General features: G+C 55.3%; 8 protein-coding genes across 8 annotated transcripts; 6 read left to right on the top strand and 2 right to left on the bottom strand.

The window, feature by feature from the left end:
- Window positions 1-1,132: 1,132 nt before the first annotated feature.
- On the bottom strand, window positions 1,133-1,533 carry CHGG_01709 (uncharacterized protein; the record flags this gene model as incomplete). The annotated part of the gene is made up of 2 exons (XM_001220929.1): window positions 1,133-1,352; window positions 1,412-1,533. 2 exons carry the CDS (start codon window positions 1,531-1,533, stop codon window positions 1,133-1,135), a joined length of 342 nt encoding a protein of 113 aa, XP_001220930.1.
- Window positions 1,534-2,899: 1,366 nt separating this feature from the next.
- CHGG_01708 (uncharacterized protein) lies at window positions 2,900-5,502 on the top strand (the record flags this gene model as incomplete). Its single annotated transcript, XM_001220928.1, has 6 exons — window positions 2,900-2,983; window positions 3,209-3,309; window positions 3,378-4,064; window positions 4,118-4,373; window positions 4,442-5,003; window positions 5,078-5,502. 6 exons carry the CDS (start codon window positions 2,900-2,902, stop codon window positions 5,500-5,502), a joined length of 2,115 nt encoding a protein of 704 aa, XP_001220929.1.
- Window positions 5,503-6,272: 770 nt separating this feature from the next.
- On the top strand, window positions 6,273-9,113 carry CHGG_01707 (uncharacterized protein; the record flags this gene model as incomplete). Its single annotated transcript, XM_001220927.1, has 4 exons — window positions 6,273-6,712; window positions 7,044-7,396; window positions 7,453-8,683; window positions 8,975-9,113. The coding sequence occupies 4 exons, from the start codon at window positions 6,273-6,275 to the stop codon at window positions 9,111-9,113; spliced, it is 2,163 nt and encodes a 720-aa protein (XP_001220928.1).
- Window positions 9,114-9,904: 791 nt separating this feature from the next.
- CHGG_01706 (uncharacterized protein) lies at window positions 9,905-10,642 on the top strand (the record flags this gene model as incomplete). The annotated part of the gene is made up of 1 exon (XM_001220926.1): window positions 9,905-10,642. The coding sequence occupies one exon, from the start codon at window positions 9,905-9,907 to the stop codon at window positions 10,640-10,642; it is 738 nt and encodes a 245-aa protein (XP_001220927.1).
- A 1,662-nt stretch (window positions 10,643-12,304) lies between these two features.
- On the top strand, window positions 12,305-14,057 carry CHGG_01705 (uncharacterized protein; the record flags this gene model as incomplete). The annotated part of the gene is made up of 2 exons (XM_001220925.1): window positions 12,305-12,945; window positions 13,004-14,057. 2 exons carry the CDS (start codon window positions 12,305-12,307, stop codon window positions 14,055-14,057), a joined length of 1,695 nt encoding a protein of 564 aa, XP_001220926.1.
- Window positions 14,058-14,969: 912 nt separating this feature from the next.
- Window positions 14,970-20,355, top strand: CHGG_01704 (DNA-directed RNA polymerase II subunit RPB1; the record flags this gene model as incomplete). The annotated part of the gene is made up of 3 exons (XM_001220924.1): window positions 14,970-15,326; window positions 15,386-20,271; window positions 20,328-20,355. The coding sequence occupies 3 exons, from the start codon at window positions 14,970-14,972 to the stop codon at window positions 20,353-20,355; spliced, it is 5,271 nt and encodes a 1,756-aa protein (XP_001220925.1).
- A 1,267-nt stretch (window positions 20,356-21,622) lies between these two features.
- On the bottom strand, window positions 21,623-23,913 carry CHGG_01703 (uncharacterized protein; the record flags this gene model as incomplete). The annotated part of the gene is made up of 2 exons (XM_001220923.1): window positions 21,623-23,386; window positions 23,779-23,913. The coding sequence occupies 2 exons, from the start codon at window positions 23,911-23,913 to the stop codon at window positions 21,623-21,625; spliced, it is 1,899 nt and encodes a 632-aa protein (XP_001220924.1).
- Window positions 23,914-24,457: 544 nt separating this feature from the next.
- Window positions 24,458-25,132, top strand: CHGG_01702 (uncharacterized protein; the record flags this gene model as incomplete). The annotated part of the gene is made up of 2 exons (XM_001220922.1): window positions 24,458-24,688; window positions 24,749-25,132. The coding sequence occupies 2 exons, from the start codon at window positions 24,458-24,460 to the stop codon at window positions 25,130-25,132; spliced, it is 615 nt and encodes a 204-aa protein (XP_001220923.1).
- Between the last annotated feature and the right edge of the window lie 2,084 nt (window positions 25,133-27,216).

Genomic DNA, 27,216 nt, shown 5'->3' with positions numbered 1-27,216 from the left:
TTGAAGAACAATGAACAACAAAAACATACACAGTGCGTGCAGGGAACAGGTAACCTTCAAAGAGACCCGAGTTCTGCTTTGTTCGGCCAGCTCCATCATGCGATCGACCGGCTCTAGGTGATATCGGGCTTCTCTCTGGCTTTTAATATCGAAAGATGCGGAAGCTGCGGGGGAGGGGTCCGCGAAGGAAGGTGAAATGTGTCCAGAACGGAAGATCAGCAGATGATGAATTGCCGACCGAACGATCTGTTGCATGCTGATTGCTTAGAAATAAACGAGTCTGCCGATATTCCCTTGTCTCCAACAGCATGTGGCGTCGCATTGCCCCGTACTGGGTCCGATCCCAAGATCGGAATCATCAGGTCCGGGGTTAAGAGTCGTATGCTGCGAGCTGGCTCAATGGGAGAGGACCTCGTGGCTTTCACTCTGCCGAACCCGCCTTACCTAGGTTATTTTCTTTGATGACCTGCTGGTGCTACCACCCTTAAACGGCCCTCGCTTTTTGTTCTATTTCTGCGTCATCAAACATACACCGCAAAACCCTGTATACAACAAACATTGGTCAAACTGTGGTATTATTACTTGCTGTTGATCCCTATGCAGTAGGGTCCCTCGCCGGAGTTGGCCTCGGAGAAGGAGGGCAGGCAGCCTTGCTCACGGCCAGAAGCAGTGCCTCGTTGTTCGCATGACAACCCTCTATCGGCACTCGGGCTCCGATTTGGAGCCCATCATACCAGCTTCGGTATCCTGAGTTCACCTCCACGGTCAGGCTACCACACGCAGCCAGACCTGGTGAGAGTACAGAGGGCGGAGCAGCTGCGTGCCTCGTGTGCAAGCCCCAATCAAAGACCAGGCCACGCCGCGGGGGCCATAACGCCCCGATTGCCCCATCCGGGTATTCTAGTCATAGTCATACAGTAAAATGACGTTCGCTATGTAGTCGTGTTTGCCGTGATAATGCAAAACGCCAAGGACTCAAATTCCAGTATCTTCTTCTCCGCTCTCCTATCTGTTTCACTGCGGTGGCTGGTAGTTTAGGGGGCGCCTTGCGATGGTCAGCATTTGATACAACGTAAGTCTCGCGCGGGGTGCTTACTTGAAGAGGAGAATATGGGGCTCCGGCTCATGAACCTCATAGTGTTCCCAACCAAGGCTCTGTAATGTAATCAGCATCCCGCCAGCCAGTTTGCAACATCGCAGTGCATACCTGTGTGATCCCCATGCCCCGCCATTCATCCTCCCAGAGAAGTTTCAATGTGCCCTTCGCCTTGTCGTGATAGTCGCTAGGAATCGCCTTGAGCATGGCCTTGGGCAGTTGGACGTGGCGGTACTCGTATTCGCTGTCGGAGTATCTGATACACGTCAGTCTCGGGGGGGCCAAGTCAACGTTTGCCCGCGTCGGAGAACACACCTAGTGGAATAATGTATGCCGTCGAGGAATTCGTCCAGGCGCGCGCGCTCCTCTTCTGTCAGCTGCCTCGGGATCCGGTTGCGGCGACCGGAGTCGATGCCCATACGCTCCGGGGTTGACATCTTTGTCGCTGGTGATGTTTCGGGATAGTGGCTGACGATGGCGGTGTGTGCAAATATTGCGATGCTCGAGCTGCGCCCCGCGTCGTGGTGGGGATGGCCAGGCGTTCAAAAAGTGGTTTAAGTCGCGCGAACCCCCCGCGTCAGGTTGGGCTTGCGGCAAAGTACGTGGGGTAATGCTCGACTAAGCGGTCTGGTTCCAGTCTCTGGTGCGCCGAAAGCTAGGTAGTGCTGCGATGTAGATTGGCGATGCGCTGATCAGCTGGGTTACTTGATCGGAGCGAGGTCTGGTGGAGGGTGGTGTAACGCTGGGTTTTGCGCGCGACCTGTTGGCGTTGAGTGGAATTTCTTGGGTGGAGGAGGGGGATCAAGAGCAGGTCAAGGTAAACAAATCGAATGGTCCATCTCTAAAAGGCCCTGATGCACCTGCCCAACGCTAAAATTCTCACCCCTCCGCCCCATCCGGTAATAGGGCACGGGCCTCATGGCATGAAGGTGACAATGGGGAGTTGTTCAAGGTGTTGTAGATAATTCAAGCACATTGTTTTGGTATTGTGAATGATGGTGCTCCGCATTCTAGTTTCCACAATAGATAGGACTGAATATTCCGGAACATAATACTATCCGTCATGTTTCCATCATACCCCCGTCTATTAAAAATGGTGAGGTACCTCTGCTTATGTAAGTGATTGTTCTAAAACGATTCAGCACTGTGGCAATGAGCTTCGTGATTTAAGCAATATGGAACCTACTTGGCGCATTTTTATCTCGTGGTGAATAAAACAAATCCAAAATAGCAATTGTAAAGGGCATCGCAACCTTGTGAAAGGAGGTTTTAGGATGCATAATACCTGACACTGGAAGTCAGTGGCTTTTCCCATGACCTAGCGAGTGTTAGTTTGATAGTGTCGACGAAGTACATATGAGTTACTCATACTGTACGCCCACCATTCCCCCAAAACCGCATGCCAAGTCGATTCACCCCTTGCTAAATCGATTGAGCTGCAAAGATGATGCCGGGAACTGCAGGCATGTCCGAGTCTGTCCACATACACCTCGACTACATTTCTTCGTATCAGCCTTTCTTCCCGTGTTAGGCCTCTTAATTACTCTAGCCCTCGCATATCGAGTGCCCCGCGCCTGATTTGCCGGTAGCAAGCGGTCGAACAGAAACTCCGTGCGAGCTTTTGCGCCCACCAATTTCATCATCGACGCGTCTCGACTAGCAACTGGTCCGCGCATCGACGTCGACCTCCCCTCCCGTTCGCCCTCGCGTCGCTCCCGAGACCGGCCCGTAAAAAAATATATCGCGTTATCGTGCATTATCGTCGTTTGTGGAAATACCGTGGTCGGTTGGTGGTGGCGCAAAATGGACCACAAACGGAAGGCGAGCTCATCGGCTGGCATCGCGGATGGCGATGATCGGGCCATGAAGCGGCAGAAGACCCCAGGGGTAAGTTCTATGCGAATGCAGTTTTGCCCTTGGCTCGAGCGCCATCGAGTTGTGTGGTTAGCGGCCATTTCAATGGGAGGTAGCCATCTTCGATGCAGACTGCCCTCCTGTAGAAAGAAAGGGTACAAGCAGCGCGCTGAGGTGTACTCAATTGGCCCACCCCGTGCCAAAGGCACAGCAACATCCTCTGCCTGCAAAAAGAAAGTACACTAACCATGGGTACAGCAACCGTCCGATTACAACCTCATGCAGGGCGAAACCCGCGAGTCCACATCCGCTTACGGGTTACACTTCCTGGAAACTATCCGGAGGACCAAGGACAAGAGGTGAGAGCTGGGGCGCATTGTCACTCTACAACCAATCTTAGCAAGTCGCATGCTGACTCAGAACACAGCGGTCGACTTGTCGCAAGCTACTTCGACCATCTTATCCCTCGAGAGACGAATAAGGAATACTACGAGCGCATTCGCATGCCCATCTCGCTGAAAGGGATCGAGCGGAAACTCCTGAACCAAGATTTCAAGAATCTCTCGGAACTGGAGAGTTATTTCAAGCGCATGGTGACCAATGCCAAGGAGTTCTACCCCAAAAATTCGGAGGTGTTCGAAGATGCCGAGCGCGTCAGGAAAGCGCTGAGCAACTACATGACCAAGACGAACCCGGCGTACAAACTCATTTCCGGGTACAGTTGCCAGGCAACGCCGATTCCCGCCGACCTCGCCGAGCTAGAGATTGAATCCGAGGATGCTTCCGCATATAGGGTCACGGTGGAAGCCACGAAGCAGGTCGACGACGAGGACGCCGAAGGCGAGGAGGATGAGCAAGAGGATGAAGACGCTGAGGGCGAAGAGGACGAAGATGGCCAAGAGGAGGAGGAGGACGGGAACCCCAGAAAGATCGTCCTTAAGAGGAAAGGCCCCGGCAGACCGACCAGGGCCGAGTCGGAACAAGCTAAAAAGCTTGATAGAAGCGGCCGGGTCAAGGCAGACCACGAGTACGATGGCGTGTCATACAAGGGGCTTTCCTTCCAGCAAGCCCAGGAAAAGATTGTTGAGGAGTTGATCCGAAAACCAGACGGGTCGTGAGTCCACACACCTCTTCCACTTTGGTTGTGTGGGGAGCTAATGAAAACAGGGACCCGTACTTTTTGGATTTCATCAACCTTCCGCCGCGCAGCTACAAGGACTACTTTGCCGTCATCACATCGCCTCTTTCACTGAAGGGGTTGCAGAAGCTCGTCAAGGGGATCCACGGCCGCCAGCCTGCCACCGGCGTCAGCGACTTTAAGAGTTGGGCTGTATTCGAGGAGAAAGCGAGTCTGCTCTGGACGAATGCACATTTCTACAACGAGGAGGGAAGCCCCATCCATACCCTCGCTACGGAACTCCAGGTATGATGATGCTATCGGTCATCGGTCAGCCACGAGGGCCCCAAAACTAACATTGATGATGCTTGCAGAAATGTTTCGCAGACGAGCTCACCCAGGCAAAAGCGGTCGTGCAAGAACCGCCGCAGCCCAAAATCAAATTGAAAATGACACCCGGCCAAGAGACCCCCGTCCTTGGTCCTAAGAAGATCACCATCCACGTTGGCGGATCTAGAGGTAGCACAGCCGCCTCACCTGCACCCCAAACTGGTCGATCAAACGACTCAAGTCGTCCCGATGTCAATATGGACGCCAACCGCAACATCCCGCCAACCCTTGCGAACACCACCGCTGCCAGTTTTCAGGTCGATAACAATAGAGTTTTATCAGGCGCCGTGGCATCTGTTCTTCCCGCTGTTGGCGTGGCGCCTCCGAACCTTAGTAGCCAACAACAACCCACGGCGGGTTTTCCGGGACCAAACGGCAATATCCCAGCCCCGTTGGCCGTTGCAAATGGCATAGCAGCCCAGCCCTTCCAGCCACCCCAGGGTCAGCAATTGCAAAACGGCACTCCACACCCAATGCCAGTGCCTGTCCCGGCACCTGCCCCGGCGCCGCCTATCCACGACTTCAAGTATCGTGCCCCCGGTAGAGGTACGTCCCCAGTCACGGTGTTCAACCATTTAACTAGCGCAAAGACGCGTGCATGATACTAACGTCGCTGCTAGGTTACGCCGATGCACTGCTGCCGAGCGTTCTGCTCCGGACACACCCCAGTATGGTTATGGACCAGATGCTCCGAGTTGAGATCCCGGCACACCCGACAGAAGCGCACCAGAATCTCACGATGCACGTCGGCACCCACAACCGGCTGCAGCTCATTCCTCGCCTCGCACCGTTCGAGCAACAGGGCCGGCAGTACCGTATGTTCGTGACGGTCAACGGCCAGAACATCGGCCGAGCTCCGCCCCTGCCCGTCAAAGACGACCCGTTGCCTCAGAACACGATCGTCTTTGACGTGGTCGTGCAGCACATCACCACCGTTGTTGTAGTCACCGTCATTGCTAGCCTACCGAAGGGGCAGAAGCTGGTGACCGGTGCGGATTGCGAGGTCGAGAAGCTCACCCTAAATTTGCACATGTCTCGGGCGTAGGGGCGTAGTCATTTGAGTTAGTCGGTGGGATAAAATGTTTTGCTATTATCGGCGTAACTTTGGAGGTTGGAGGGTGGGCACTCCGTGGTGTCTGGCTAGGCTAAGTGTAGTCCCTCTTGGTGACGCTGTATGGGTGTTACGAAGACAAGGCAAGGGACTGTGTATGGCACGGCACGGCTAGGATCCTGGCGTTTGGGGTCTCGAGGTTGGTCTGAAAGCTGAGTTCTCTCAGCCACACGAGTAGTCTTTTGTTTCGTTGCTATTCCTCTGTAATATAGTGCTGTATCACAATTATCGCTAAGGTTTCCTTCTGCTTCGTCTCGGCGGTGCCACACGGTTGGAATGCAATCTTGGAGGTGAGCTTCCGGTCGTTCGCCTCTGTTTGCATTCCGGATGCGGTCTTTGTCTAAGATGCGGGAGACCGCATGTTTTCCCACTCCGTCGAACCGCCTTTGTTTGTACAGAGCTCGCCTTTCCAATCCCAGCTTAGCTAGCTAACTGTCTTTGTCGGCGCCAGGTTATTACACCACACCAAACGTACAATTGCCTGACCTCCTCTCTCTTCCACTCTGCGACATCTTCGGGCCAGGGAAAACCCCTAGATAACAACAGCAAGCCATTCGCATTACCCCAAGATCACCCATCCGCTCAAGATCAAACCAGCCAGGCAGACCCCATCCCAACCAGCGACCACACACGCACCCTGAACACCAACCCAACTCAACCCAACCCAACCCACCACCACGAAACAACACAACCCCAAACACACCATGGACGACCGCCACACCAACCCCCCCCTCCGCGGCGGCTCCTTCGCCGACACCTCCGGCTACGCCCCCAGCCTCCCCCGCGGCACCCGCACCCGCACCCGACACAAACGGCGAGACGACGCTGAACAGCACCAAGCCCACAACCGCAACGAACAAGCCCCCACCCGCAACCGCACCACCACCACTAACACCACCACCACCGCATCCCGAGCCCAAGTCCAACAACCCCAACCCCAACCCCAAGCATCCTCATCCTCATCCCGAGCCCGCTCCCGCTCCCGCTCTCGCTCCCGCGCTAGAGCTAGGGACCCAACGTCCAACCCAGACTCGGCCCTCAACTCAGACCCGTACGCGACCCCGCCGCCGAATGGCGCGTATGAAGCGGTGCCCAAGGATAGGTGGTATAATCGCCGGGCGCGGGTGCTAGGGATTCCGGGAGAGTTTGTTGCGGCCTGCGGGGTATAGTGCTGGGGGTGGTGATGGGGATGTGGGCGGTGGTGATGATGGTGGTGGTGCGGGGCAGGGGGGTTGGGCGGAGTGGGTTGCTGGTGCTGTGGGGGGCGTTGTTGATGCTGTTGCGGGGGGCGGTGGTGATGGTGATGGTGGTGTGGGGGGTGTGGGAGGTGGGCGGCGGCGGCGGCGTGATCTGGCGGTGTTGAAGAGCAGGGCATGGCGGCCGACGAGGACGCGGTTTGATGTGCGGTGGCCGTTGGGGGAGGGCAAGGAGTTGGGGAGTGAATGGTTTGAGATGGTGTATGCGCATCTGTTTAGGAGGGTGAGGGAGTTTGCGGAGGGGTATTTTGGGTTGGGGGATATGCCTGCTGCGAGGGGTGCTGCCCCCGGCTCGGGGCTTTGGGGCGACTGGGAGGAGCAGGGCCTGGTGTGGCTGGAGGGAGGGTTCTCGGAGCAGTTTCTTTGGTTTGTTGGGCAGGTGGCCATGCAGGATAACAACGCGGGTGGGTGGGATGCGTTGTTGACGAAGAGGGCGCATCGCGAGTGTCTTGTTACGGGTGTCATCGGGAAGGTGCTGGAGATGGCCGTCTTCGATGACTTGCTGTTCGGGGCGGATAAGACCCAGAAGAGCATGCTCGAGGCCCAGGACGAGTGTACCCTTGAGTTTGAAGGTCAGTATTCCTATTGCTGGGTGCCCCTGAATCTTGGTTTGACTGACCCGACACAGGTTACCACCGTACCGCCCTTCGATCCCAGTGCATCCGCGCCCTCCTGGTCAACGACATCCTGACACCGGATTTCTGGCCCTGCGTTGACCAACTTACGCTCCAAATCACGTCTCTGCTTCTGCCCCTGCTCGGCATCGTGGACAAGCACTTCCCGGCCAGCCGAACCAACTCGCTACGCAACTTCTACCAGGACCTGCACGCAATTGTCGCCAGCGCCGGATACCTGTCCATCGGAATCCGTTGGTCCGCCAATATTTTCCGTTTCTCGCTGCCCTATCCCGGGGAGGTGTGGGATATCGACCAGGAACATGTCGATGACACCATCTACAATGCTTCCGAGGCTGCGAACATCCGGGCTGATTTGGCCGCCGGGGAGAAGTGGGAGGCTGAGCGCCGCCGGCGGTTGGATAGAGAGAGGGAGAGAGAAGCGCGAAACGGCAACCGAACCCTTCTGAGTTATGGAGAGGCCCTGCTCGCCTCAGCGCGTGACCAACTCAGCGCAGCCCGCAGGCGCATAGGGGGCCGAGAGAACGACGGCGACTCGAACAACAACGACCACACCGGCAATGCTTGGCATCCACCGTCCCGCATGGGCAAAGTCCAAATCGTACTCTGGCCCATGTTGCAACGCTTTGAGACGGTCGGCGAGATCGACCCCGAGGTCGGAGCCGCAGACGGGGAAAAGGTCACCACTGTCCACAAGGCCCAAGTGGTCTACTACTACGGCCAAGTTGACGAGGCCGGCGGGGACAGCGACCACTACCCGAGCCTGGACGACTGGATGCGCGAGACCAGGAGGGAGCGCAGGCTGAGCTGGCTCCTCGAGCTGCAGTGGGCTATTTATCCCTTTATGGTATGGTACCTGCTTGGTTTCCTGGCACGGTACAGCCCGATGGTCGCCGATATCCGGCAAATGGTCCGTCGTGGGTCAGTTGAGGTCTTCTTGTACGCCGCCCAGGGAGTGACCCTTTTCGTGATGGAGGCCCTGGTCATCTTCGTTGCGGTTGTTATTGGTGTTAGCAAGGTTGCGGTATTCGGGCTCTATCTTGCTATGGACACACTGGCTGCTCTATTGGGGCCGGGCCTGGGTTATCTTTGGGGCGCTCTCGGTGGTGTTGTTGGGAACGGAGATGGCTGGGGTGGGTGGTACAGCCCCCAGCTGGCTTACCCAGATTTGAGCTGGGAGTCGATGAAGGATATGGCTCGGGTATTCACTGAGCGGTTCACCTTGTAAGTCAATGCAGAAGCATCTGTACCCTATGGCTTGGCTGACGGTGGAACAGAAGACCGGCGACGGCCTAGGTCGTTATTACTATGGGCTTAGGAGGTACGCTCTTCGTTAAGCCGCCCTTGTGAGATTAGTGCCTACGGCCAATAGTTCCATAGTCAACCCGCATTCATTCCTTTTATGACCATGTCAGTTTCTATTGATCATCACTGGGAGGTACGAGTCTAACTAGAGTTGGGGAATCCCGAGTATTTGGGAGTTTGGTCGGGCAGGTGTCACGAATATGCCAACAGGTGGGACCTCGGGGGCGCGGGACGCCCCGAGGCAGTCATTTCAGGAGCCAATCAGGAGAGGCTGGAAGGTGCTCAGTGTGATCAGGGAAACGGGGAACAACGGGAAACTGAGCACACTGAGCACTCAGGAATTAGCTAGGTATATAGTCACTCGTTCTGGAGAGCTCTGGGAGTTCTCCAGTTAGCAATCACAACTACAGTTCGCTACAAGTTCGTGAAGCCTACTGTTGAGACAAGTCTTTGTTGTGCACCCTTTGGCTGCACCGAACCTAAGCACCCTTGAGAGATTACCTTCAACCGAAGCTGAACCCTAACAGGACAGGGTCCTGAAGTAGGTTCGTCACAGCAGGTTTGGTTAGGTAGCTATCCTTTCTTGTAGTTTCTTGTTATCGAGCGCGGTTTTCCGTTTGATCGAAAAAAAGTTAAAAAGAAAGCTAGGAAAGAGAACGAAGGAAAAGGTAAAAGAACAAGAAAAGGAGACGGGAAAGGAAGTGAGAAAGAAGCGGGAGAAAAGGAGGGGAAAAAGGTTTCTTTTTTTTTTTTTCTTTCTTTTGTTTTAATTTATTTAAAAGAAAACCAAGACCACGATGAAGGACAGTTAGCTTGTCACCTTGTCTTAAAAGTTAATACGGTTGATGATGAAGTCGTGTTCTGTAAAGGAGGTGGTTCAAGCGCCAAGCAATTGATGCAACACAACGACGATGCAACCCCACATCAAAGTCCAAATCTCCGCCAAGCCAAAATTTTGTCGACTCTCTCGTCAATTCGCGACCAGACCTCGAACCCTCAAGTTTGTCCACCAGCACATCCTCCAACGCACCATGCGATTCTCTCGTCGATAACCCACCCCCTCTACCCCATGACAAACCCAACCCAAACAACAACAATCCCTTAATAGCCCACCACAACAACCCCTTCCCAAAACCCACCATGGACGCCGCGGCCCTCCTCAAATCACAAGGGTGGCGGGGCACCGGTTTCTCCCTGCACCCGACCAACGACGCCATCGGCCTCGCCAAGCCACTCCTCATCTCGCGCAACACGGACGGGCGCGGCATCGGGCAGAAAAAACACTACACGAGCGACCAGTGGTGGCTGCAGGCGTTCGACCAGAAGCTCAAGGGCCTCGACACCACCTCCAAAAAGGGCAGCGTCGTGCAGTCGGTCACGCAGGGCAAGCTCGACGTCATCGCCGCCAGCCAGCCCAACGGCAAATACACGGGCGCGAGCGGGCTGTATGCCTCATTCGTGCGAGGCGGGTTGCTGGATGGGACGAAGCAGGAGGAGGAAGAGGAGGATGGGATAAGAACTGCGGAGTCGACCGACGCGACGCCCGCGACCTCGTCGTCTGATGATAGTGAAGGAGTGGCGGGGTCTGCCTCGGGGAAGAAGCGGGGGAAACGGGACGGGTCCGAGTCTAAGCTGGAGAGACGGGCGCGGCGGGCGGCGAGGAGTTTGCGCAAGGCGGATAAGGCGGCACGGAAGGCGGCCGCGGCTAGGGCTGCGCAGAAAGCGGTGGAGAAAGCGGCGAAGAAGGAGCTGAAGAGGGCGAGGAAGGCGGGCGAGACAAAAGAGGAGAGGCGTGCTAGGAGGGCGGAAAGGAGGGAACGGAAGGAGGCTAAGAGGAGGAGGCGGGAGGGAGCTACACAAAAGTCTGATCAGGGATGAACGGCGGCGAGCTCGAACTATGGCTTTCGAGTATATTATCCCCTTCAGGGTGGACCATGGGGTGGCTTCATTACCTAGTTGGCTACCTTGGAGAACTCACGCTGCCAGGGGCCCTGAGAAGCCGTGCCGAGTCCGGCATATGCCCCCACGTCTCGCGAGGGTGCTAGTGGCTCGCGGCCGGCAACGATTGTGATGAGGCGACAGCGGGCGAGGGGTTAGGCGCTGCCTGGTTGATGACTGGGTGCACAAGCTAATCTCAGGGCTCCTTCGGAACCTTCCCCGGTTTGTTTGATAGCAGCCAAGGCCGGCGGTCCCAGAAATCGTCCTTAATAATGTCGAGATGTTGCACCACAATTGGTGCTTTGGCCCTCCGTTTCTTGTCGTTCTCGGCTTGCGTCTTTGATTGCTGAATCGGCTCCGCCAGACTGTCCGCTTCGGCGGTTGCGTTGTGTGTGCCAGGCTCTACCAACTCATACTAGTAGGCGTAGTTAGTTGAATCGTTTTTGTTCGTCAATCTACGTTGCCCGAAATACTCACATCCCGAAAAACAACGCTACCCTTTTTATACATCTCGGGCTCGTTATTGTAGTTGATCGCAAATTTAGAGAACAGGATCTCGTTCTTATCTGCAGCAAATGTTCCCTGAGATTTTATGAATCAGTCATTCACCGCCGTTGTCGGTTGCAAGACAGGTTCACCTTCAATGTCTTTTCGGCCTCGGTAGGATCGATACCGCCCAGCTGGATGAGAGCCCAGAAAGTTGTGTTGTAGAGATTGTTGATATGACCTAGTAGGTTAGGACTTAATCAGAACCATCTTGGCTTAACTCAAAAATAAGCACTCACAGTCAACCTGCCTCCAACTCATGTAGTCCCGTAGGTTCTGCACGGTTGGATAGCACACCGCACGGCCATCGAAGCTTGGTAGTGGAGGGGATAAGGGAGTGTCTGAGAAGTGGATGGGCCAGAGGTGAACATAGTATGCAGTGAAGGTAGAGACAATTGTTGAGACCAATTTACTGCGAAAGAGAGTTAGCTTTCATAACGGCCAATGGGTGGCTCACTAGGGAATTTGGTTACCTGGAGCGGCGTTCGAAGAGACTGCATGTCTTATGAAAGACAAAACTAAAAGAGTCGTATTAGCAGATAATTACAAGAGAGACATTAGACGGGAACATGCCTGAATTCATCGCTCACTCCGTATGCGATGGTGATGTCTGGAAGCTCAGCCATGACGGCCCTGGCGGCAGCGTTCATAAGTTCAAGAGCCCGCTTGTCGTTTGGTTTCTCGAAGCCATATTTGGTTGAGAACCTTAATCAGAGTTAGATTTTTATGGCCTTGAATCAATCATGCATAACGGAGCATGGAAATCATACTTGGTGAATCCCCGCCCATCAATTCTGACCACGATCCACGTGTTCGGGAGCAGGTTGTCCGGTTGCTCGAACTGCTTGACATACTCAAACCTTGGGTCCGAGTATTAGTCGCGTAATCAATTGCAAATGGTGGAGAGAGACTTCATACTTGGAGTTGGCCATCTTGAGATGCCTTCAGCTAGCTAGATACCTAAGGTATGCTCTTGGGTGTTTTTACGCATGAGACATGTAAAACGTTTGAGGCTATCGTTTTGTTGCAAGAAAACCGTACCACCTTGAACCCCGCATGGCCGCCGCGGTGGGGGCGGGGCGTATGAAGTGCGAAGGGATCCCGTCCACAGGCCCTTGGCATCTCATCGCGACGGCAGATCTGCCGCTGAAAATCTCCGGCATTGCGGATGCGCCGCACCACGCCGTCCTTGCCTTGCCTTGCCTGCTCCAGTTTTTGTGGGGCTCCCGCCTGCAGCCTTGCAGCAGCTCCAATTCTTCCTGCATCCCACACGCAGCCTCGTCTCGACATCCATCGCCCGCTTCGTTTACAAGCAGTTCCCCGACATTCTACGCGGTAATGAATCTCTTACTCTCCGACGACTATCTCCTCCAAGATTACCCCGAGAACATCACCAACACCATCCGATCAGGCCACTCGACATGTGTGCGCTTCAACCGCAAGGGCGACTTCCTTGCCTCCGGTCGCGTTGATGGGACCGTCGTAATATGGGATTTGGAGACTATGGGTGTGGCACGGAAGCTCAGGGGCCATTCTAAGAATATCACCTCACTGAGCTGGTCACGATGCGGCCGCTATCTGCTCTCGGCGTGTCAAGGGTGGAAGGCCATTCTCTGGGATCTGCAAGACGGAAAACGCCACCGCGAGGTGCGCTTCCGCGCTCCCGTCTATGGAGCCGAGCTACACCCCTGGAACCAGTCAGTGCTCTTCGGTTTTTTTTTCTATCAAGCACATAGGCTAACTGAGCTACCACAGCCACCAGTTCGCCGCTGCCCTCTTTGAGGACCAGCCAATGCTCGTCGACATCACGGATCCCGCTGACGTGCGGTACGTCCTGCCCTCCGTCACCAAGCGGCCTAATACAGAAACCGACGCGGCCGTGAGGGAGAAGCATGCCAAGGAGGATGCGAAACACATGACGACGGCCATCGTTTACACTGCTGCCGGAGACCACCTATTGGCTGGCACCACGAAGGGGCGCCTCAACATCATCGATGCGAAGACACGGGAAATCATCTACTCAGAAAAGATAGCGAGCGGCATTATCACGACGCTACGGCTTACAGAATCGGGAAAGGAGCTCCTCGTGAACGCTCAGGACAGGATAATACGAACTTTCATTGTCCCAAACCTCTCTACAGCAGACCTCGATCTCGACACGATACAAATACCACTTGAACACAAGTTTCAAGACGTCGTCAACAGGCTATCGTGGAATCATGTAGCCTTCAGTGCCACGGGCGAGTACGTTGCGGCATCCACCTACAACAACCATGAGCTCTACATCTGGGAACGGGGGCATGGCAGCTTGGTGCGCATGCTGGAGGGGCCGAAGGAGGAACAGGGGGTCATTGAATGGCACCCGCACCGCGCTTTACTCGCAGCATGCGGTCTGGAAACGGGGAGGATCAATATATGGTCCGTCACGAGCCCACAGCGGTGGTCGGCCCTCGCGCCCGACTTTGTCGAGGTCGAAGAGAACGTCGAGTATGTGGAAAAAGAGGATGAGTTCGACATCCACCCGCAAGAGGAGATTCAGAAGCGCCGGCTTGACCAAGAAGACGAAGATGTTGATGTCCTGACTGTGGAGAACAGTGCCGGGCTGGGAGACGATGTTGACGCGTTTCGAATGCCAATTCTTTTCAATCTGGGGGAATCAGACAGCGAAGAAGAATTTGTAAACGTATCACTTGGGACATTACGGAGGAAGAGTCCCGGAGACCAGGACGAAGGGGAAATGACAGGCGAGGAGAAAGGTACAGGGAAGAAAACAAGTGGAGCTGGCCGAGGCCGAGGCAGGCGAAAGTAAGAGGCCCAGTTCCGAGAGTAGGTGCACGAATAGGTGCCTTAGCAGTTTCAGGTTCCAGGAACCTAACTGTATAAATCCCATGTGATGTGTGATACCATACCTAATACCGTTCTGTCACAAACACGTGAAAGCGAACAATGGCGGCTTGAATACAACTCAGACACGGTACCGGGCTATAAATATGCTGTAGTTATTAACTATGTAGTTAACTACTGTGTAGGTAAGATTAAGTAGGCAAGGTAAGATACGGCTGTAGAAGGGGTAGAAGGGGCCCGTCCGGTTGCAGGTCAAAAGCGGGCCAACTTCTTTGTGCGGAAAACTGGGTCTTGCCCAAAAATGGATTAGCCCAGTGAGCCGCCTTCGCCTCTCTCCCATCGCTGCACTTGATCGAGTCGAACTTTTCTGAGCTGCCATCCTTATTCTTCTCCGTAACATCATTCAACAACCTCTTGTCGCCATCACAAATCGCGTCAAGAACCCCCGAATTTCTGTCGCCCACCTTCCCGCGACAGCGTATTGAACATCCGACTACGCTCATCGAGTCGATCGATTGTTTTTCGACCCGCAACGAAACTGGAAACAACCAGCTTTTGAGCGCTGCCTCCGGCCGCTGGCCTGGAAAGAAAGCGTGCAGAAGAGGTGCAAACGGTGCACCACGAAAAAATCCCATCGCGCCGGCTTCCTTGCCGACCTACTCGCCAAATTTATCTTCGACTATTTCTCTACACCATCATATAAGGTGTTTTCCTTTTTTCGGCGGGCCATTTGACCTTCTTCCGCCAGGTCCAGTACGCGTCTCCATATCGCCACATTCACTTCAACGCGTCTCAGTAATTCATCAACCACCGTTTCCCCCACGACTTTCCCATCTCGATACTTAATTCGTATTTCGGAATTTACCCCGACTTCAAAATGGCGAATCTTATCTTCACGCACTCGAGTGCGCCGATCCGCACGATCAAGGAAATCCAGTTCGGTCTCCTGTCCCCCGAGGAAATCAAGGGCATGAGCGTATGCCACATTGTCTATCCAGAGACCATGGATGAGAGTAGGACGAAGCCTCGCGATGGTGGTCTCAACGATCCCCTTCTTGGCTCTGTCGACCGTCAGTTCAAGTGCAAAACCTGCACGGAAAACATGACCGAGTGTCCAGGTCACTTTGGCCACATTGAGCTATCCAGACCCGTTTTCCACCCCGGGTTCATCAGGCGTGTCAAAAAGTTGCTCGAGATGGTCTGCCACAACTGCAGCAAGGTGTTGGCTGATCGTGTTAGTGCACCTTGCCTGACCGAGTGATGATTTGTTTTGGCATGCTAACTCTTCACCAGGAGGACGAGCAATATGCTGCTGCCATGCGGATTCGGGACCCCAAAGTACGCTTCAAGCGAGTTTGGGATATTTGCAAGAGTAAGAAGCGCTGCGAAAACGAAGTGCGCAAGGGGAAAGATGGCGAGTTCAAACCCGACAGCGAAAACCAAGCCGCAGAGGGTGGCCATGGAGGATGTGGCAACACGCAGCCAGTCATTCGCCAGCAGGCTCTCACCCTGTGGGGCAGCGTCGAGACCAAGGACGAGGATGGTGTGAAGACCAAGGAGAAGAAGGTCATCACCCCAGAAATGGCCCTGAACATCTTCCGTCGCATGTCGGACGACGAGATGATTGACATTGGCCTCAATATTTCCCAAGCTCGTCCGGAATGGATGATCATCACGGTTCTTCCTGTCCCGCCTCCTCCGGTGCGCCCCAGTATTTCCATGGACGGAACTGGAACAGGCTTGCGGAATGAGGACGATCTGACGTATAAACTCGGCGATATCATCCGCGCCAATGGCAACGTCCGCCAGGCTATTGCCGAGGGCTCTCCTCAGCATATCATCACCGACTTTGAGAACCTACTCCAGTACCACGTCGCTACGTACATGGATAATGACATCGCCGGTCAGCCGCAGGCACTGCAGAAGAGCGGACGTCCCGTCAAGGCCATCCGTGCCCGTTTGAAGGGAAAGGAGGGTCGTCTCCGGGGCAACTTGATGGGAAAGCGTGTCGACTTTTCGGCTCGTACAGTCATCACAGGTGACGCCAACATTTCGCTGGACGAGGTCGGCGTACCGCGCAGTATCGCTCGAACTCTAACCTACCCCGAAACCGTGACGCCTTACAACATCGCCAAGCTCACCAAATACGTCCAGAACGGACCGACTGAGCACCCGGGAGCGAGGTTTGTCGTCCGCTCTGACGGCACTCGCATTGATCTCCGCCACTCTCGGCGGGCGACCGGCATTCAACTCGAGTACGGCTGGAAGGTGGAGCGCCACCTGTTGGATGGGGATTACATCATCTTCAACCGTCAACCATCTTTGCACAAGGAGTCCATGATGGGTCACAGGGTTCGGGTCATGCCCTACTCCACCTTCCGACTCAACCTGTCGGTAACGTCTCCTTACAACGCCGATTTCGACGGTGACGAGATGAACTTGCACGTTCCCCAGACTGAGGAGACGCGTGCGGAAGTCAAGGAGCTTTGCATGGTTCCTCTGAACATCGTCTCGCCCCAGAGAAACGGCCCGCTCATGGGTATCGTTCAGGACACCCTGGCTGGCGTGTATAAGCTTTGCCGTCGCGACGTTTTCCTCACCAAGGAAGAGGTGATGAACATCATGCTCTGGGTCCCTGACTGGGATGGCATCATCCCTCTTCCCGCTATCTTCAAGCCTCGCCCCCGGTGGACCGGCAAGCAGATCATCAGCATGGTCATTCCCAACATAATCAACATTCACATGCCCTCCGATCAGCCGGACAGGGACCATCCGTTTAAGGATGACGGCCTACTCATCCAGCAGGGAGAGCTGATGTTTGGCTTGCTTATGAAGAAGAGCGTCGGTGCCGCTGGCGGTGGCATCGTCCATCTGTGCTACAACGAGCTCGGGCCGTACGGTGCTATGGACTTCCTCAACGGCTGCCAGCGGGTGGTCAACTATTGGCTCTTGCACAACGGTCACAGTATCGGCATCGGTGATACGATCCCCGACACCATCACCATCGAGCTGATCCAGAAGCACATCAACGATGAGAAGGAAGAGGTTCGCCGGCTGACACAAGCCGCCACCAATAACCAACTTGAGGCGCTTCCGGGCATGAATATTCGAGAGACCTTTGAGAACAAGGTCTCGACCGCCCTAAACAAGGCCCGTGATAAGGCCGGTACTTCCACCGAAAAGAGTCTCAAGGACCTTAACAATGCCGTTACAATGGCCCGGTCTGGTTCCAAGGGTTCCGCCATCAACATCTCGCAAATGACAGCCTTGGTCGGGCAGCAGATTGTTGAGGGCAAACGTATCCCGTTCGGGTTCAAATACCGAACCCTTCCTCATTTCACAAAGGACGACTATTCTCCCGAGGCCCGAGGCTTCGTCGAAAACTCCTATCTCCGTGGATTGACGCCCTCGGAGTTCTTCTTTCACGCCATGGCTGGTCGTGAGGGTCTGATCGATACCGCTGTCAAGACAGCCGAGACGGGTTACATCCAGCGCCGACTTGTCAAGGCGCTCGAAGACGCCGAAGCCCGCTACGACGGCACGGTGCGGAACTCGCTCGGTGACATCATCCAGTTCGTCTACGGCGAGGACGGTTTGGACGGTATCGCTATCGAGAAACAGCGGGTGGATCACATGAATATGTCGAACCACAATTTTGACAAGCGTTTCCGTCTAGACGTCATGGACGAGGCGACCTCGGTCGCTGCCCTCGAGTCTTTGGAGTACGGGAGGGAAATGATTAGCGACCCGGCCGTGCAGGAACTTTTGGACCAAGAGTATGAGCAGCTAATGGCTGATCGCGAGCTAGTGCGGAGTATCAATCGCCGCAAGCAAGCTGAGGATCAGATGCAGCTACCGCTGAACATCGCTCGAATCATTGAAACGGCTAAGAAACTTTTCAAAGTTGATGATTCTCAGCGAAGCGACCTCACGCCCAACGATGTAATTCCCGTCGTCAAGGCTTTGCTCGAGCGGATGATTGTGGTCCGTGGCTCTGATCCAATCTCCAAGGAAGCCGACTACAACTCCACCATCTTGTTCAAGATCCAGCTGCGGTCGCGCCTGGCTTACAAGCGTCTCGCCGTTGAGCAGAGGATCAACAAGCTGGCTTTCGAACATATCCTGGGCGAGCTCGAGAACCGGTGGTCTCGGTCAATGGTCGCCCCCGGAGAAATGGTTGGTGTGTTGGCTGCTCAGTCCATTGGAGAACCGGCCACTCAGATGACTTTGAACACCTTCCATTTCGCCGGTGTGTCGTCCAAGAACGTCACCCTCGGTGTTCCGCGTCTCAAGGAAATTCTCAACGTCGCAAAGGACATCAAGACGCCGTCCATGGTTGTCTACCTGGATTCTGAGAACGCCACTCAAGAAGATGCGAAGAGGATGCGAAATGCTGTTGAGCATACCAGTCTCCGCTCGGTGACGGCAGTCACCGAGATCTACTACGATCCTGAGGTCACGGCCACAAACATCCCGGAGGATTTCGACATGGTCGAGTCGTACTTCTTGATTCCAGATTCCTCAGATCAGGATTCCATTGAAAATCAATCCCGCTGGCTTCTGAGATTGACTCTCGACCGACAAAAGATGCTCGACAAGGGTCTTCGTGTGGAAGACGTCGCGCAACGCATCAAGGAAGAGTACAAGAAGGACGTTGCTGTCATCTTCAGCGACAACAACGCAGAGGAGATGATCATTCGCATCAGAGTCATCCGCCAAGATGATGATAAGGATGAAGATGGCAACAAGATCATTGAGGATGACGTGATGCTGAAGCGTCTTGAGAAGCATCTTCTTGACAACTGCACCTTGCGCGGTGTGCCCGGCATCGAACGTGCATTCTTGAACAAGGGCACCAGGCTCGTGGTGATGCCGGACGGGTCTCAGGTGGCCAACAAAGACACGCCAGAATGTATGGAGTGGTACCTCGACACCCAGGGCACGACCCTCAGAGATGTCCTCACTATCGATGGCGTCGATACGAAGCGGACATCCACAAACGATCTGTACCAGATTGTGGATGTGTTTGGCATCGAAGCAGCCCGGTCCGCCCTTATGCAGGAGTTGACTCAGGTGCTTGCCTTCGACGGTTCCTACGTGAACCACCGGCATTTGGCACTGCTCGTCGATGTCATGACCTACCGTGGCAGCATCGCCGCAGTGACTCGTCACGGCATCAACCGCGCCGACACTGGTGCTTTGATGCGTTGCTCCTTCGAGGAAACTGTTGAAATTCTGCTCGAGGCTGCCGCCGTCGGTGAGCTGGACGACTGCCGTGGTATCTCAGAAAACGTCATGCTGGGTCAGATGGCGCCCATGGGCACCGGCCATTTCGATGTGCTACTCGATCCTAAAATGTTGGAGACGGTCATTTCAGACAACTCGCGCATGGGGCTGATGCCCAACATGACGATCAAGGGCGGCCAGCTCGAAGGTGCTGCGACCCCGTACGACACCGGCTCGCCCATGGCGGACAATGGACATTTGGGAAGCTACTCGCCGACGATGGGCAACTTCTCGCCCATCCAAGGCGCTGGGTCCGACAGCCCGAACGGCTTCGGGACCGAGTACGGCGGCGGTTTTGGCTCGAGCACCGTCAACCCTTACGCGACGAGCCCGCGTGCGACCAGCCCCTTCTCCACTTCACCCACGTCGCCCTTCAGCTACGGGGGTGGCTACTCGCCAACGTCGCCCGCGGGGTACTCGCCGACGTCACCGCTTCTCGACGCCGGGGGCCGGTACGCGTCGAGCCCGCAGTTCAGCCCCTCGTCGCCGTCCTTTTCGCCAACCTCGCCGATGTTGCGGCCCGGGAGCCCGACGAGCCCCAACTACAGCCCAACGTCGCCGAGCTACTCGCCTGCGTCGCCCGCAGCGACCAGGCATTACTCGCCCACATCGCCGCAGCAGTTCAACTCTCCGACGTCTCCCTCGTACTCCCCCACGAGCCCGAGCTACAGCCCGGCGTCGCCGAATCTGCATGCCACCTCGCCGTCGTACTCGCCGGCATCTCCCACCTGGTCTCCCACGTCGCCAGATGCCTACTCCCCGACGAGCCCATCATTCCACCGGTCGCCCGGGCAGCAAATGTCGCCGACAAGCCCTGGTTATTCACCAACATCACCCTCATTCTCGCCGAGGACTCCGGGCCGCGGCCCGTCTGGAGGCAGTGGTGACCAGTAGTAAGTCTTGATTTGGTCTACAGGCCTACGACGGCCAGCTAACACGTTCCTTCCAGCTCACCGACTTCCCCGACGAATGAGTGAGGTCTCTCATTCTGAGTCACAGCGAGGCGCGTTGCACGGGGCACAGGCTTGCTTTGAGCGGAACGCCTGGCAGATGCTTGAGTTGACAGCTTTGATTTACGGCGTCATTTACATATTCGGAGCGATTTTCTTTACTTGTTTTATATTTTACCCCCTGCCCCTTTTGTCGTCATTTGATAGAGCATCTCATGACTTGAGGGGGAGGGAGTTCTATGGGAAAGAATCCATGTCCGAAGGTGGCATTAGCGGGTGAGACTGGGATGGGCTGCAGTGAAGGTGAGAGGGGAGTTGGTGAGATTCTAGAAATAGGGTGGGTTGGATGAGTAATATGACGTTCCAGTGCTTACATTGCTTGGGTGATGGCCATCTGCGGCAGATCGTTAGTGGGATTGGGTTGGTTTCGAACTTTAGCAGAAGACTCCTCCCAACGGATTGATGTTCATGTAGTTAAACGATTAATTAAAAGGTAGTTGACCCCAGATGAGGCTGTGGAGACAATGGCCATGATCAACGAAAAGTGTCAATTCGTGCTTCGTCTGTCTGTCTGCCTGCCGAAACCACAACACACAAAACTCCCTCCGCTCCTCATGATGCACCACCACCCACTCCCCAGCCTTATAGCAGCCCCGAACCGAACACTCCGATATTTGGGCTTACAACGAACGCCCAAGGACAGAAACGACAGACCCAACAGTCTGGACAAGATTTGATCATCAAACTCCCACCAACATTTTCCTAACAACGAGTAAAAGAAAAGTCGCTCATGGCGCCCCGCCTCCTAACCCTGGGAGACGGACGCCTTATCGAAACGAGAGAAAAGTTTTGCAACATTTGTGGACGGGGTATCTAACAGAGTGGAACTCCAACTGAATAGGAAAAACAGGGAGGCGAATAACTAGTTCGGGCGAGGAGGGGCGATGTTGAACCGACTGGGGGACGGACACACATTTGGGGTGATCCGTGTGTATGTGTATTGGTTGTTCCAACTGGTGGGAAGATGGTCGGTATATGGCCGAACCGGAGAAAGGGGGTTGTGGTAGATATGTCGTGGTCACATTGACGTGGTGCTGTGCTGATAAAACGGTCCAGGGAAGGGAACAACACGGGCGACGTTTGTTGAGTGATGGGATGGGCAAACTATTAAGGTCATGAGATCGAGTGAAGTCAGGATAGCCGTTTGTCTGTCGCAACAAGGAGGCTTCGAGGCCGGTGCACAGAACCAAGGGCTTTCGTCAGCCACAGAAACCGCAGCACATACTGGTGCCTATTAAACCGTGATCGACATGTTTTTCCTTGTCTCAGCCTCGTCGGGTTGGATGCCAAAGACGAGTCGGAACAGATCCCTCAGGAAGTTGTACTGGTTAGACCGCAGCGTCATCCAGCTGACGCTCTTAGCGATCTCAACAGCGGTGAATCGTTTCCCGCGGATGGGAAGGCTAGCCGAGGAGCGGAAGGCTGTGTCGCTGAGAACAAGGTTTTTGTAGCCCTGTAGCAGTGTTGCATGAGTGGGTAGAGAGCCGAAGGAGCCTGTTGGGAGGCTCTTGACGAAATTCTGCAGCGAGACTGCACCGCCGGTGCCATTAGCCGCCGCCGCGTCCCGGTTAAAGCCGATGTTCATAGCGGCCTTCACGATGAGCGCCTTGATGCGTGTGATGTTAGTATCCTCCACGGTGGCAGCGGTAGTGGCCGTACTCGAAGTGTGTTGGCTGCTCTGGCTGTAGCCTGACAAGTTTGAGGCATTGCTTGACCAGCGACCGCCACGATCGCTGCGTGAATCGGTCGAGGTGCCGAGAACCAGTATGTTGGGCATTTGAGGGCTGGCGTCAGGCGATACGGGGGTGTCCTCGAACTCGGTCACGGGGGTTTCGGGGACAACAGCATGTGGTCGTGGTCGTTCGAGATCGTTGAGGCTCTGCAGGCTCTTCCGTTTCGAATGCAATGATGCGCGGCTGCCGGCATTCGAACGAGCAACGTCAGATGGATGGCTGCCCACCGGCTGGAGGCCGTAAGGTGGGCCGGCAGCGAAGAAGTTGATCTGGTTCGGCCGCGGGGTGCCCCGATCTGGCCGGATCTGTGTCCAGCCCTCGCGGAAGATATCGCAAAGCTCCCAGCAGGCTTGTACCGCAGAGCCAAGTAGCTCCTCGTCGGCCGCCTTGCCGTCTCGCCGGTTTTGCCGCAGGCTGAAGAGCATCTCGGCCAAAGACCAGCACGCCCGTAAAAGCGAATCCGTTTCCTCGCCCAGGTCGCTGCGCTGCTTCATGAGTCGGTGGCAGAGGGTGATGTAGAAATCCAGCGTCCGTTCTCGAAAGGCCTCTGGAAGCGATCGGCTATCCTGGGCGCTGTAGAGGCTGCAAGGCTGTGTTAGAGGGATCTCCCTGGTGAACGAAAAGGGGTAGGGTGGGCAAATAGATTCGTACTGGTTGTTGAGCTCAAAGCTGACTCTGAGTATAGAATCGGCTGTCTCATCCTTCTTTTGCCGTACGTCAAACAATGACTGGCAGAAGTCACGACAGAGGTCTAGATTCGTCCGGACACCGTACGATTCGGAGATGTCGTCTCGGCTGTGGTAGAGCCGCTTGCAAAGTTTCCAGCAACTCTTCCAGGCCTTCTCATGGGCGTCCGGCGTCCCCGAGCTGTTGAAGACGCGTTCTCGGTGGATAGTGCTGAGGTTCGCGAGTGTGTTGCAAAGTGTCCAACACTCCTCGAGAGCTGCCCTAAGTGCTTTGACCTCGGTGTCTTGGCCGAGCCCCGGGTCCGCAAAATCGTCGGCGTCGTCGTATTCATCGTCGTCTGCGTCCACCTCATGGCTTTCGGGTATCACTGCGATAAATTGTGAGAAGATACTCCTCGGAGGTGTACACACACGGCGAGTCTCACGCTCTAAACTACTGGCTGTGCTCGATCGTAACTTCGAGGGATCGTTGGCAAGCACATCTTCCAACTTCTGAGCCTGTGGTGTCGGGGCATCCAGGCCAAATGATACCGGTTTCACCTTGGTGTTGACTGTGGGGAGTAGCTGTGCCGGTGGGGTCTGTTTCCCCTGTGCGTTAGTGATATCGAACTAACGGGCAGGCGGGGACTAATGGAGGCTGTCTCACTACTGTTGACGGCTCACTTGGTGGAGGGCTACTAGCGCTCGTGCTCTCCACGCTGGTAACGCTTGCCGAATTGGATCTCGAGACCGTATCGCTCGACTTCTAACAAATCGATAGAATTAGCACCGCGATTATGTTCGGGCACATACGATATCAACCATACCCAATTCTGGAAGCTCGGGGGTGCGTGTATTACCGAGACAACCTCTTCGCTCAGGGGCCTTCGAATGTGATCGGGGATGTTTGTCCTCAGCATCATAAGCTGGGCGCTGTTAGCTAGCTGGCAGGGCACTCCACCTTCGCCGCCCCGACCTACCGAGCGTCGTACCTGACCGTTTTCTTCCTCGGCATTGTCAGCCGCTTCATCCTCGATTTCCGTAGTAGCGGTCCCGTTAGAAGTCACAGGAGAAGGGCCGACAATATCACTGTTGGGGCTCATCAGATGGGCCGAACTCGGCCTCATGAACGAGTTGGGGCGGAGGGATTGGGGATCGTGGCCGGAGGAGGAGCTGTTATTGGGAAACAATGGTCAGGGTCTGGAACTGGGACTTTTAACTTTTGGTGGGGTCCATACGCCATATATTGAGAGGGTAGAGAGGACGACTCTGACCCGGCAGAGAGTGGCATGTCTGCGTGCGACATGTATCTCGAGGCAATGCTTCCCGTTGATGACCTCAGAGGTGCCTCAAGAGCCATTGCGCTGCGATCCTGGCGAGACGGGTAGCCGGGGACGGCGTGAGTCGACAGTCTAGTACTCAAGTTTGCTCACTCCCGTTGGGTCGGCGACAGTATCGGAATGTGTAGCGTAGCAGCAAGGCACCGTTGATCTGTGCATGGACCGCCGGGAAACTCAAGAGCTATCAACCGGCTGAGATGCGGTCGTTCGTCGCCGCGCCGAGCTATCGAACTCAGGCGCTATCGTCCTGCGCTAGAAATTGGACCGACTGCGAATATTTTTGTTTGCCTACTCCAGATGGTCGATTCGACAAGCGAGGGAAAGCGAACAAATGCTTCTTAAGAGAGCCCCAGATAAGAAGACCTTACGCCCCAAATACCGATCGGGGTTGGGCGAGGACGATCAACCAGTCGAAGGTGCTTCCTGCTGTAGAACGATGGATCTAGCGTGCGGCTTTAGAGCCCGAGCGGGACTGGAAACGGATGCCGGATACCGGATGTCAGAAGCCAGATGCCAGACGGTGGACCGAGGGTCAGCGTCGCCTCCGCCTGCGGGGAACGAGGTAGGTAGCGTTAAAACAGCACAGCTGTCAAAGCCAGACTTGCTGATGTGCGACAAGCAGACGTGCTTGGCGGGATGCGACAGCGAGCCAACGTGGGAGGATTGCGACAACCTCTCGAGCGCGGGAGTGGTGGAGTCGTCGGTCACTCGTGGTTTGGTTGAAGGGAATCCAGCGCTGGGCGTGAGTGGTCGAGGGAGAACGCCGCTGCGCTTAGGGAGAGAGCAGCAGCCAAACGGGGAGAAGGGTGGAAGTAGTTTGCGGGAAGTCAAGGGTCTGGTGTGGGCGCCTTGCCCGACAGGGGATCACTCGACAACACGACCAACGGGCCCGCGGCAGCTGCACGGCGCGGTAGCAATGTTAATTATCAGTAGAATCCTCGGCCATCCTTCGTCCAAGGTTCTCTCGCTGAGGCACGTCTTGGCAGCTTTCGTGACGCACTTCTAGCTTGCGAGCACCGCTGCTGCACGGATCGTTTGGGAGCCAACCGAGATATGGTCCCTGCCTGAGTTGGTACATGTCCCTCCATACTCAGTGATGAGTCTTCGAAGCCTCGAACCCGAGAGTGCGCGCAGGCGGGCAGAGGTCAAATCCATCCCGCACATCCATAACAGGGGTCGATGCGCGTCGCTGCTCTACGAGCCAGTAGGAAGCCGACGAGGAACCCCTCCTTCTGCCGATGGGCTGCATGGGGCATGACACCGGCGCTTAACGAGTCGTTGTGGCTCGCTTTTTCAGCAAGTCAGCGGGCTGGGTTTCACAGGCTCACCCCCCTGTCCGACGCGTGCCGGGGCGAGGGGTGAAGAAGCCTCCAATGGGCTTTCCACACGGCTTGACCTTGGCTCCCAAGACCACCACCGTTTCCAGCCTGCTGGGCAACACCATCCTGGCCGGGCGTTTTTGTTTCCTTCCCTTTGGCCAGTGCGTCCAATGGCAGCCAGTGTGGAAGCACAGACGAGACGAACGACTCCCAAGTCTTGGCCGCACATGGTGGCCTAACGGTTCGACGGGGGATCATCTCTCGGCCCCAACAAAGCTTTAAACTTTCTTAGACCTCGAGAACTCGAGATTCGAGAGGGGGTGGCAGTAGTTTGAACCGAGCACGGGTAACATCAGCTGGCGAAGGGCAGCATCGGGCAGGTTCAGATCCGACGTCTCCGAGCGAGAGGCGCATGGCACACAGTGCTTGTTCCAGCCATGTTCCGTGGATGATTCAGGTAAACGAGGATGATGCTGGATTGCGCTGGGCCTCCACCAAATTGGCTGGATAAGATGGTGTGTGCATGTCCATACCTGTAGTTAGCGGAGTTCCTCGGCACAGTCATCGAGAAGGAATTTGGAACTTTCATCATCGAAATGGATGATCAGCCACAGCCTGCCAGCCCGAGCGACCGGCCGAGCACAGAGCAAGCAAGGGCAGAGCGAGCAGGGGTTCGGATTTTGTTGCGTGGGATCCCGACGATCTGGTTCTGATCCCATTCTGGTATAGCGGGTATGGCGGCTGGCAGCTGACCGCGTCGACGTTGAATGGCGGTGGGATTGTCCGTTTCAATCTTTTACCTATCTTGTCCCATTTCTCATTCTTGACCCCTCAAGGACGAGGTGTATTTTCCTAGTTCGGTGTCGAGTTCGTAGGTTCGCTCTGTCCGTACTGCATAGTCAGCCAATAATAGTAAGTACTAGAGAGCCACATTCGTGCCCCGCGGCGATTTGTGTTGCAATAGGATCAAGATGTGCGTCAAGATGGTGGATTGTTTTGTTTTTTCAAATAAGATGCATCTTGATGAAAAGGGTAAGAAGTGGGTGCCACAAAAACAAACAGCCGCGCAAAACATGGGTTCAGTCTTCAGAAGGAAGCGTTTTTGACGCCCGTCGCGGCTGCCGTCTGGGATCTGGACCCTCAAACTCGCCTACTTGCAGCCCCACGAAGTGCGCGCTATGCCTATCCAGTCTCTGTTAAGCGCCGCCGAAAGACGTCTTGAGCTTCCTTCCGGCCTTGGGTTCTTTTGTGCAGTTGGTCGAGTACATTCTTGCAGGCAAAAAAATCTGAACCAACATTTCGACCGGTGGGAAACAATACGTGGCCAGCTCACCGCCACCCGTTCCAGGATGCCAGATCCATCCCTCCGCATGAGCAATCTCAGTTGTTTGAAGTTTGGTTGATTTCTCGATAATATTCACGCAAACACGGCATGATACTCCTCTTGCGGCCGCTCCCACTTCCCTGTCACCTGTCAAAGCACCTTCTCTCGATTCATTCTCCGGCTTCCCTCTCCACCGCTTCCAGCCACCAGGTCACAGCCCCTCAGCCTGATGCCCTGATAATTTTCTTTCTGGTGGCATCCTTGGCTGGGGTGGTTGGTACCGAGACCGTGGAGTCCCGAACGCCATTCACATGACGACGGACGGACGCTTGATTGTGTGCAGGTGCATCGTGGCACGAACCCCCCGCCGAACTCTATATGCGGTTGGTTCCAGTGATCCACCAAGAGCATTGCTTTCCCTGACCGCCTTCCCGTGCCCTTGACTAG

The sequence above is a fragment of the Chaetomium globosum genome, genomic scaffold, assembly GCF_000143365.1.
Source record: "Chaetomium globosum CBS 148.51 scaffold_1 genomic scaffold, whole genome shotgun sequence".
NCBI classification, from domain to species: Eukaryota; Fungi; Ascomycota; class Sordariomycetes; order Sordariales; family Chaetomiaceae; genus Chaetomium; species Chaetomium globosum.
This window is presented reverse-complemented; position numbering and strand designations above follow the sequence as displayed.